The sequence below is a fragment of the Scophthalmus maximus genome, chromosome 14, assembly GCF_022379125.1.
Source record: "Scophthalmus maximus strain ysfricsl-2021 chromosome 14, ASM2237912v1, whole genome shotgun sequence".
Lineage (NCBI taxonomy): Eukaryota > Metazoa > Chordata > Actinopteri > Pleuronectiformes > Scophthalmidae > Scophthalmus > Scophthalmus maximus.
In genome coordinates this window covers 1,365,001-1,375,923 of record NC_061528.1, presented here as the reverse complement: position 1 = coordinate 1,375,923, position 10,923 = coordinate 1,365,001, and the positions used below count along the sequence as shown (strand labels likewise).

At 51.0% G+C, this 10,923-nt stretch overlaps 1 protein-coding gene across 2 annotated transcripts in view; it reads right to left on the bottom strand.

Annotated features, from left to right (window-relative positions):
• ankrd44 (ankyrin repeat domain 44) overlaps positions 1 to 10,923 on the bottom strand; it is a 17,081-nt gene continuing 6,158 nt past the window's right edge. The window contains exons 5-28 of one of the 2 annotated variants that reach the window (XM_035651065.2): positions 10,482 to 10,682; positions 10,004 to 10,091; positions 9,080 to 9,222; positions 8,656 to 8,868; positions 7,970 to 8,048; positions 7,774 to 7,888; positions 7,577 to 7,659; positions 6,728 to 6,791; positions 6,539 to 6,607; positions 5,886 to 6,026; positions 5,690 to 5,755; positions 5,438 to 5,549; positions 5,232 to 5,303; positions 4,901 to 5,102; positions 4,354 to 4,441; positions 4,151 to 4,268; positions 3,850 to 4,072; positions 3,646 to 3,733; positions 3,480 to 3,563; positions 3,221 to 3,366; positions 3,058 to 3,134; positions 2,813 to 2,895; positions 2,634 to 2,725; positions 1 to 980 (exon numbers count right to left, since the gene is read on the bottom strand). In XM_035651065.2, the coding sequence (XP_035506958.1) occupies positions 712 to 980; positions 2,634 to 2,725; positions 2,813 to 2,895; positions 3,058 to 3,134; positions 3,221 to 3,366; positions 3,480 to 3,563; positions 3,646 to 3,733; positions 3,850 to 4,072; positions 4,151 to 4,268; positions 4,354 to 4,441; positions 4,901 to 5,102; positions 5,232 to 5,303; positions 5,438 to 5,549; positions 5,690 to 5,755; positions 5,886 to 6,026; positions 6,539 to 6,607; positions 6,728 to 6,791; positions 7,577 to 7,659; positions 7,774 to 7,888; positions 7,970 to 8,048; positions 8,656 to 8,868; positions 9,080 to 9,222; positions 10,004 to 10,091; positions 10,482 to 10,682 (2,916 nt within the window). In that variant the 3' untranslated portion in view covers positions 1 to 711. The remainder of the gene's footprint in view (positions 981 to 2,633; positions 2,726 to 2,812; positions 2,896 to 3,057; positions 3,135 to 3,220; positions 3,367 to 3,479; positions 3,564 to 3,645; positions 3,734 to 3,849; positions 4,073 to 4,150; positions 4,269 to 4,353; positions 4,442 to 4,900; positions 5,103 to 5,231; positions 5,304 to 5,437; positions 5,550 to 5,689; positions 5,756 to 5,885; positions 6,027 to 6,538; positions 6,608 to 6,727; positions 6,792 to 7,576; positions 7,660 to 7,773; positions 7,889 to 7,969; positions 8,049 to 8,655; positions 8,869 to 9,079; positions 9,223 to 10,003; positions 10,092 to 10,481; positions 10,683 to 10,923) is intronic. The other variant, XM_035651066.2, reaches the window with a different exon arrangement.

The following is a 10,923-nucleotide window of genomic DNA, read 5'->3' as shown; positions in this document are numbered from 1 at the left end:
AACCAGGACCAGGACCAGAACCAGGACCAGGACCAGAACCACGACCACGACCAGGACCAGGACCAGAGCCGGTCCAGGTCCAGATCGAACCTTTCTTCTTCCTCATCGTGCTGCAGGAGTCAGTCTGGGGCCAAGCGGCTGCTGCTCCCATCTTTTTTTAATTATTATTAATATATATAGATTTTTGTCTTTTTGTCTTTTTTGGAAAAGAGCGCAAAGAAAAAACGCGCCGTCCGTCCTCCAGCCTGAAGACGGGAGGCGATTCTGTACACGATCCCCAGAGAGAGAGGAGACGGAGATGCTGCAGCTTCAATATTAAATACATAAATAATAAGAAATAATCTTATGAATAAATCATAAAACATATTGTTCAGAAAGATTTTTGATATATTAATAATAATTATCATGCAGTTTATATGAGCAAATGTATTAAGTAGAATGTTAATTTAATTAAGTCACCCTGCAAGACTGACGAACATTTTATAATAATTAAATCGTTTCTAGATTCTTTTTTCCAGATTATTATTCTTTTTTTTCAACTTTTTTTCCTGCAATTTATTCATGTGATTATTTCATTTTTTGTTTATTTAATATTGAAAACTTATGCTCCATAACTGCGTCTCGACCTCGTGTCGTACATGAAGAGTCACGTCGCCGCGTCGTCACCGGGGGGGAGATTAAAAAAAGTTCAGGAGGTAGCGCGTCGTCGGGTCAGAAGGTTTCCGAGTCCTCCGAGTCGTTCTCCGTGGTTCCCTCGCTCGAGGGTCTGGAGGGGTTCCTGGGGCTGCGGGGGGCCCGAGGGCCGACGCCCCCCGGGCCCGGGCCCTTCCCCCCCGGGTGGGGCAGCTGCCTCAGCAGGGAGCCTGGGGACGGAGCCCCGGAGCTGCAAGGGGAGCAGAAAGGCATCATGGTAGCCAGAATGAGAGCCAGACAGTCGGCCACCTCTCTGCTGGGAGCGCAAGCCAGAGCGGGGGTCAGACCTGAGAGAGAGAGAGAGGGGGGAAGAGAGAGAGAGAGAGGGAGGAAGAGGAGACAAGGAGGAAGAGAGAGAGAGAGGGAGGAAGAGGAGGAGGAGAGAGAGAGAGAGAGAGGGAGGAAGAGAGAGAGAGAGGAAGAGAGAGAGAGGGAGGAAGAGGAAGAGGAGACAAGGAGGAAGAGAGAGAGAGAGGGAGGAAGAGGAGGAAGAGAGAGAGAGAGAGAGAGAGGGAGGAAGAGAGAGAGAGAGGGAGGAAGAGAGAGAGAGAGAGGGAGGGAGGAAGAGAGAGAGAGAGAGGGAGGAAGAGAGAGAGAGAGGAAGAGAGAGAGAGGGAGGAAGAGAGAGAGAGAGAGGGAGGGAGGAAGAGAGAGAGAGAGAGGGAGGAAGAGGAAGAGAGGGTGGAAGAGAGAGAGAGAGGGAGGAAGAGGAGGAAGAGAGAGAGAGAGAGGGAGGAAGAGAGAGAGAGAGAGAGAGGGAGGAAGAGAGAGAGAGAGGAAGAGAGAGAGAGAGGGAGGAAGAGAGAGAGAGAGAGAGGGAGGAAGAGGAGACAAGGAGGAAGAGAGAGAGAGAGGGAGGAAGAGAGAGAGAGAGGGAGGAAGAGAGAGAGAGAGAGGAAGAGAGAGAGAGAGGAAGAGAGAGAGAGGGAGGAAGAGAGAGAGAGAGGAAGAGAGAGAGAGGGAGGAAGAGAGAGAGAGAGAGGGAGGGAGGAAGAGAGAGAGAGAGAGGGAGGAAGAGGAAGAGAGGGTGGAAGAGAGAGAGAGAGGGAGGAAGAGGAGGAAGAGAGAGAGAGAGAGGGAGGAAGAGAGAGAGAGAGAGAGGGAGGAAGAGAGAGAGAGAGGAAGAGAGAGAGAGAGAGAGAGGGAGGGAGGAAGAGAGAGAGGGAGGAAGAGGAAGAGAGAGAGAGAGAGAGAGAGAGGAAGAGGAGGAAGAGAGAGAGAGGGAGGAAGAGGAAGAGAGAGAGAGAGAGAGAGGGAGGAAGCAGGAAGAGAGAGAGAGAGAGAGAGGGAGGAAGCAGGAAGGCGAAGCAGAAACAGGAAAAGGACGGAGCAGCATTCCATTAGTGTTCAGCCAGCTGATGACAGGAGGAGGAGGAGGGGGCGGAGCAACAAACACATTCAATTCAAGTCCAACTGAAATCACGCAGCTTTTCTTACAGTCGGAGCGGTAAAGACGATAAAGAGACAGACTACTGATCTCTGCAACGTGACTGGCTGATTGCAGGGAAGTATTTTATGGAAAATAAAAACAAAAGCACGTTGATTTCAGTTGGACTTTAAAATGCCTGACGACACATCGAGCAGCACGGACACAGATTCACTCTGGATCAACCACAGTCGCCCCGACGGAAAAACTCTGTGAAGCCTCTAAATCAGGAGGCGGAGTCTGAATTTCGAATGTTTTTCCATTGGATTGATGACATTTTTTGACAGAATATATTCTCCCAAAAAAACGTATCTTTAAACTAATTTCGTTGTTTCCAGACTCTGTGACCGGTGGGAACAGAGTTGACGACAGATTCGTCACAGTGCAAACAGACTGACACAGTTCATTAGTGAAGCCCAGTTCATGCTGTAATGCCGAAACGGCCGGAGACAGCGACATGCAGCCAAAGCCTGAACGCTTCAGCGAGCGTCCGGCATCAGGCTCCTCCTCCTACCGTTCTCATCCACCGTCTGAACGTTGGCTCCGCGGGACAGCAGCTCCTGGACGGCCTGCTTCAGACCGCTGCGAGCCGCCAGGTGCAGAGGACTGACGGGAACCAAACAACCAAAACACACGTCATCGCCTGATTCTTCTGCGGATCATGTTCCAGAGACGGAGGGTGGAGATACTCACGTTTGCAGCGCCGCGTTCGTGGCGTTGATGAGCGACGTGTCGGACAGTTTCTCCAGGATCAGTAACACACAGTCTTCTTTCCCCTGCGAGGAGAAGACGTTGCGTTACAACAAACTGTTGAGCGTCACAATCTGCAGGTTTTCAAAAGTCTTCCTCACGAAACAAAATGCAGTAAAGTGACTATTGGTTTGGTGTGAACGCAGCATGAAGACGATACACGCGAGACCCCCCTGGTGGACACTCACACTACTGCAGGAGAGGTGCAGCGCCGTGTTGCCGTCTGTGTCCGTCAGCGTGGCGTTGGCGCTGGTCAACAGCACCTCTGAGCAAGAGACAGAAAATATATCTATGTATCAAATTTAAACTGCACAGAAAACCTGCGATGAGGGAAGAAAAACACCTCCGTACCGAGAACCCCGACTCGGCCCTTCTCCGCCGCCATCATCAGTGGCGTGCGACCCGATTGGTCCACGTCATCGACGGTGGCGTCGTGCGACAGCAGCAGCTGGACACAGTCCACGTGGCCGGAGAAGGCGGCGGCGTGAAGAGCCGTCCTGCAGGAGAGAGGGAGGAGTCAACACACCGCTACGCCACAGACGTGAATAAATCATCATGATCGCCCCCTGGTGGCTGGCTGCAGGTCATAAGCCCCGCCCCCTCCACTCACCGGCCCTTGGCGTCCTTGCAGCCGGCGATGTCCGAGCCCATGGCCTCCAGCAGCAGAGCGGCACAGGCCTCGTGGTCGTTCACCCTGTTGGTCAGAACTCACATTAATCACATGAAGTGACCGTGTGTGTGTGTGTGTGTGTGTGTGTGTGTGTGTGTCGTCTTACACAGCGCAGTGCAGCGGCGTGAACGGGTTCCCTTCGATACAGCGACAACCTTTCTGCTCCAGCAAGACCTCGACACACCCCTCCTGACCTGCGCACACACACACACACACACACACACAGTGACGGACAGAATCACAGATTAGTCTGATTAGTGTGTATCTGTGAGTAAGTGTGTCAGAGTGTGTGTGTGTGTGTGTCACAGACCGTAGTAACAGGCCCAGTGCAGCGGTGTGTATCCCCCCTGGTCTCTGAGCGGGGGGAGGGCCGGCGGCTCGGAGCAGGCGATGCTCAGCAGCTCGCTCAGCCAGGAGGCGTGGCCTCGGGCCGCCGCCAGGTGGATCGCCGTCCGGCCGCGAGCGTCGCCGAGCAACACGGAGGCTTCCTGCTCCAGCAGACACTGGATGCTCTCCTCCTGACCACACAGCAGCTGCAGACAGACGTCACGTCACCATCAAACGGTTTATATAAAAGTATAAAGGTTGGTTGATGTGTAACACACACTCACCCCGAGGTGCAGCGCCGTGAGGCCGTGCTGATCGGCCACGTTGACGTTGGCCTCCCGCTCCAGCAGCAGCGACACGGCGTCGACGTGACCTCCGGCCACCGCCAGCATCAGAGGAGTTCTGAGGACGGAGGACGAGGTGGTCGGAGGCGAAAAACACAGAAAGAAAAAGAAAAGCAGCAGACGAAACGTTTACGATCACTCACTGTCCCTGAGAGTCGGCCGTGTCCACGAGGTCCGCACCGTCCGATTCGTCCAGCAGGAGGCGCAAGCACGTCGTGTGACCGTTCATCACTGCAGCGAGCGAGATACAGAGAGTTTTATTAACGACAGGAGACTGGGAGGATTCTCCTCTCATCTCAGCAGGAAAAAGAATCATTAATCACAACAAAGATATGTGCGGGGATATTATAGTAAAATTAAAAACAACTGACGTTGTGTTGTTGAAAAATTTCTGTTCAAATTGTCGAGCAAAAGTTTATTGAAAAAAGTTTATCTGACGCTTCAGGAATCCGAGTTAACGTGTTATTACGATAAACTTCAAACTTGATCTGATTCTATAATAAATAATACGAAGGCTTCTTGAACCTTTATTGCTCATATTGGAGACAAAAACTTATTTTTTCCTGTTTTGTCTAAAATGAAGTCTACGTTAACTACACTTAAAAAATTCAAAATTGAAATAAGTGATAATTCTCAGGAGGTTGTAACATTCCAGAGTTTAGTTTGGGGAAGAGGAGAGTGAGGTCCCACCTGCCAGGTGGACGGGGGAGCGTCCGTGCTGCGTGTCGGTGGTGCGCGGCGACGCCCCCTGGCAGAGGAGGGTGTGGACGCAGTCGGTGTGGCCCCGGAGGGCGGCCAGCGCCAGGGGGGTCCGGCCCACCTCGTCCCCCTGGTCCACCTCCCTCTCGCCCTGCAGCAGCACCTCCAGCGCCTGAGCGTGGCCGTGGTACGCCTGCACAGAATGTTTACATCCTTCTCTCACATTCCTGAACTGCTTTGTTTTCTCTTCATAAACGCTTTTTAATGGAAAAATGTTCTGGTGAATTTTGAGTTAACAAGTTTTTTGGGGATGAAGACTCACGGCGAGGTGCAGCGGGCCCCTGGCGCTCGGGGACTCGGGGTCGTCGTGGCGACTGTCGTCTCTGTCCAGCAGCTGCAACAAAGAAACATCTACCGTGAAAATGTGTCGTCGATCTAACCTACAGTAGCCTGCAGACGCTGTCCAGCAACACGTCATGTTATATTCATATCATATTTCCGTCCCGTGGCCGCGCTGAGGGAACTGACCAGCTCCAGACAGTGTCTGTGTCCGTAGGCGGCGGCGTAGTGAACCGGACTGTAGCCCTGCTTGTCTCTGAGCGAGGCCGTCGCTCCGCTCTGCAGCAGGAACTCCAGACATCTGCAACACACACGGTTATTATTATTAATATTATTATTAATCCAGAAGACGGAGACTCACAGTGAGGACGCAGCGTCGTGAGTCACTGAGGTGAGTCTCACGTCAGCTGGTCACTGAGACACAGAATCATGTTGACTCACAGTCCGGCCTCCTTCTCTCTCTCCGCCTGAACTCCTTCGCTCTCCGGCTCCAGATTGACACGACGCCTGTGGGGAGGGAACGAGGGAACGAGGGAACGAGGGAAGGAACCAGGGAGGGAGGGTGAGTAAGTAAGATTTTAAATGCAGAACAGTGACGTCGTGGTGGGTCGGATGAGAAGCCCCCTGCCCCGCTCACCTCCTGTCCAGGTCCGAGGCAGCGGCGTAGTGCAGGGCACAGCGCCCCCACTGGTCGGTGGCGTTGAGGGCCGTGCCACAAGCCACCAGAGTCTCCAGACACTGGTAGTGACGACTGGCCGCCGCGTAGTGGAGAGGAGTCCTGAGGGAGAACAGAGAGAGGAGGTCAGGGTCTTTTCATTATCGGTAAAACTCTCCTTTATTTTCTCAAATCAAGTGAATAATCATTTACATTTTATTTTTGAAGTGCTGTACAAACATGATCACGGCATATGGTTGTACGCAGATATAAGGATATTTCATTTTTTAAATGTTATCTTTATTGTTACAACTGTTTTACTATATTGAGTTATATTTGTTAACAAATACTATGAATACATACATTCCAGAAGAGAAGAAGATGCCTTTAAATGATACAAAATTATGTTTCCAAATACATTAAACATCAAAAACATTGTCAATCCACCATTTTGTGTTTGAAACAGAACAAACTTAACTCAAAATTAAAAATAAATATTTTGTTATTGTATTATCCAGATTTATGTCAATTTATATTTTTAGTCTATTAATCTGATCTATTATCAAGTAACTTATGAATCAGCACATTATCTCCACACTGCTGATATTGTAATCATTAATAGTGTGTTGTCTCACCTGCCACAGTTGTCTCTCCGGTTGTGATCTCCTCCGCTGCTCAGGAGCAACTTGACACACTCCACGTTACTGCAAACAGTTAATACAATCATCATATATTTATATATATATATATATATATATATATATATATATATATGTCTCTAAAAAAACAAAACATGATGTCCCGTAATGAGCGGCGGCGCTCACCCTCCGGCAGCGGCGGCGTGCAGGCAGGTCCTCCCCAGGCTGTCGGGCGTGTCGATCTGGAAGCCTGCGGACAGGACCGAGTTGTTACACATTATACTCAACCTCCGACCTGACGGAGGGGAGACGGGGGGGAGAGGGGGGAGACGGAGGGGAGACGGGGGAGATGGAGGGGACACGGAGGGGAGACGGGAGGGAGACGGAGGGGAGACGGGGGGGAGACAGAGGGGAGACGGAGGGGAGACGGGAGGGAGACAGAGGGGAGACGGGGGGGAGACGGAGGGGAGACGGGAGGGAGACAGAGGGGAGACGGGGGGAGACGGAGGGGAGACGGGAGGGAGACGGAGGGGAGAGGGGGGGGAGACGGAGGGGACATGGAGGGAAGACGGAGGGGAGACGGGAGGGAGACGGAGGGGAGACGGAGGGAGACGGGAGGGAGACGGAGGGGAGACGGAGGGGAGAGGGGGGAGACGGAGGGGAGACGGGGGAGATGGAGGGGACACGGAGGGGAGACGGGAGGGAGACGGAGGGGAGACGGAGGGGAGACGGGGGGAGACGGAGGGGAGACGGAGGGGAGACGGGGGAGATGGAGGGGACACGGAGGGGAGACGGAGGGGAGACGGGGGGAGACGGAGGGGAGACGGAGGGGAGACGGGGGAGATGGAGGGGACACGGAGGGGAGACGGAGGGGAGACGGGGGGAGACGGGGGGAGACGGAGGGGAGACGGGGGGGAGACGGAGTGGAGACGGAGGGGAGACGGGGGAGATGGAGGGGACACGGAGGGGAGACGGGGGGAGACGGAGGGGACACGGAGGGGAGACGGGGGGAGACGGACACGTCATCCTTGGTACCTGAGGAGAGCAGCTTCCGGCAGCAGTCGGAGTGAGCGTTCAAAGCGGCCAGGTGGAGCGGGAACATGCCATGGACTCCTCGTCTGCGGAGAAAGAAAGAAAGAAAGAAAGAAAGAAAGAAAGAAAGAAAGAGCTTTTAAAACCAAAGTAAATCAAAGCCAAAGCCGACCGACAGGTGGAAAACAAACAGGGGGAACCTGGTGCAGTCGGCCCCGCTGGTGATGAGCGTGTTGATGAGGAGCTCGTGACCGAAGCGGGCGGCGATGTGAAGAGGCGTGTTACCGTCTTTGTCCACGCTGTCGATCTCCCCGCCTGAAGAACAGAATAAAAATCAAATGTCAATTTACAAAAGGGAGAATATGCAACAAAGAGATCCAACTGACGAGGTCTCACCGTTCTGGATGAGCGTCTGAGAGCGAGTGAAGCGCCCGTGAACCGCCGTCATGTGAAGAGGACTCTTCCCGTCCCGACTCTGAGGACCAATGAGAACAGACCTCCGGTTTTAGGTGAAACACGAGGAATAACAATAACCTTAGAGTTATTTCTTATTATACTATTTCCTTGTACAATCAAGCCAGCTGGTTTATTCCAGCACACCCACGACTGTAACGCTGCAACCAACAAGTACTGTCATGATGGGAAAATGATTATCTTTGATAACGAATGGATTGTTCTGACGATATTGTGAAAATTGCCCTATTTAACATTTAAATCGATCAAAAACCCAAACATGTGTTTTTAAATCGTAGACAACTGGGGAATAGTTTTTTGCATTTTGACTTAAAAAGACTTTGTTGCCCATCAATTTCCTCTAAATCAACTAATAATTCCCAAAAGTGATGGGCCTCTGTGTCGCTCGTGAAGTAATGAAACTGTCATGGACAGTAATGGCTCAAAAACACATTTTCACCTCGGGGCAAAGCTCCAGCTGAGTGCGGGCAATTTAATAATCGATATGTTAGTTTGGACTAGCGGACCAGAGAGAGATGAACAGAACAGGAATTAGGAGAGAAAATGACGTCACGTATCCTCTGAAATGACCATCTGAAGCCGCGGCGTCTTACGCGAGGCCGACGTACCTGCACGTTGACGTCCGCCCCGTTGTTGACCAGGAACTCCAGGCAGAGCGCTCCGTGCGTGGACGCGGCGGCAAAGTGCAGCGGCGTGAAGCCCTTGTTGTTGGGCTGGCTCACGTTGGCGCCGTAATCGATCAGCTCGCTGACGACGGCGTCCTGACCGTTGAAACAGGCCACGTGCAGCGCCGTGTTCCCGAACCCGTTGGACTCATCGATCTGTTGTCATGGAGACCATGACCGAGGAAAGAGTCGCCCGAGACAAAGAGCCAATGTGGGAATATTCATTTGTGTTTGTGTCCATCTTGTGAATGAGTGAACAAAAAGAATCCTGTGTGAGTCAAACTGTGAGAATGTGTGTGTGTGTGTGTGTGTGTGTGTGTGTGTGTGTGTGTGTGTGTGTGTGTGTGTGTGTGTGTTGCGTCCTGACCTCCACCGCCAGGTTCAGCAGGTGTTTGACCACGGCGATCTGTCCGCTGGACGCGGCCGTGTGCAGCGGAGTGTATCCCCGTTTGTCCTTACAGCTGATCTCTGCCCCCTGACTCACCAGCAGACACACCACGTCCAGGTGACCTGCAGGGGGCGCCGCAGAGCGCAGAGGGCAAACCACGTGAGACACAGAAGAGACTCATGTGACTGACAGGAACAAAAATCTGTGCTCACATACTGAATAATTAACTGTGGTTTGTTAAAGACATTGTTGTTTTTTGGGTTAATTTGAGCAAACCCAAAAAATGATATACTGAATTCGTCAATTCGAATTAAAATATTTAAATATTTTCAGATTGTTTACAAAATGTCAGATATAAAAAAAAAACAATTAGCTCCAGTTTGAGCAGGTCAAATGTTCAAATGCTGCTTTTTTTGCACCTAAAATTATGATCTTATGATATGTAATAATAAAACTTATGTCCTCAGATTGATTGTCTACTGTCAAATAAAAAAAATTTAAAAACCGTAAATCCTTTTGGTAAAATTATCAATTATTAAAATTAGTGCCAATTAATTTTGTCAGTCAATAGTTTCAGCTGTAGTTAATAAACATCTTTATAGGCAGAATTCTTCTGCATTATGAACTTTTATTCATATTCCAATCGTGTTTCTTGTATCTGTTAAGTTATTGTGCTTGATATTTTACCCAGCTTGATTTTCTATATGCGTCGTTTTGTTCTGTTAAATGTGTAAAACCAGCGACTGAGTTCTGCTCAGGCTCTAATCAAAAGGTCCGTCGGTTGTTAACAATGAGCCACTGATTCATTTTTCCGAGCGCATCTGCAACAACGATCCACTTCCAGAAGAGAAAAGGCGACGATGTGCGATATATGCATTTGACAAACTCGTCTTTGTCTCGTACCCATGAACGCCGCCCAGTGCAGCGCCCGGCCGTCCTTCTTGTCGAAGGCGTTGATGTTGGCTCCTTTAGCGAGGAGGAGGTTGACCATCTGACAGAGGGAGAGAGAGAGGGATATCACAGATACATGTGTTCATCCGTCGAGATGTTTGTGTGGGGGAAGATTCTTTATATAACAGCCTTGTAAACAACAGTCTCATCACTTGGCTCAGTCGTAAACACGCTGGAGAGAGAAGTCCGCCGCCTCTCATTCTCAATTTTAGATTCATCACATCTGTGAGTGATTCTATCTGAGGCGAGGGGCCCACGCCATAACCCCGTTGGACCTGCGGCGCTCGCCCACCTGTTCCCTCAACACTCGACCAAAACAACAGAGGACGTTACATCACAGCGAGCGACGCCAATAAGACGGAAAAGTGGACGCCGGGCCGCAGGAAGTCCTGTCACTCAGCGGGGACAAGGCCCTTGGACGCTGCAGTACCTCGGTGTGGCCGTTGAGGGCGGCGTGGTGCAGGGCGGTGCGTCCGCCGCGGTCCGACACGTTGACGCTGCTCAGCAGCGGGATGATGACCTCGGCGCAGCGCAGCGCGTTGTTAGCCGCCGCAACGTGCAGCGGCGTCTGCCAGTTCTTGTCCCGAGCGTTGACGTCCGCCGAGTGACGGATCAAAACTCTGACCGCCTCCTGAGGAAGAGTCGTTATGTTTAATCAATAAGTCACTTGTGTGCTTCTCTTTCAGATGTTTGGCATTATTATCTTAGTCTTATTAGTTCAATGTGTTCCTACACAGCTGGTACACAGATTCCATGTACAGACAAAAGACTAAAATACAATTATTAGTTTCCTCTGGAGACTCAAAGTATGTCGATGGATTATTTCAGTGAGTTTTCACTTCAACAGTTGTCCTAATTATGAAAAAATATTA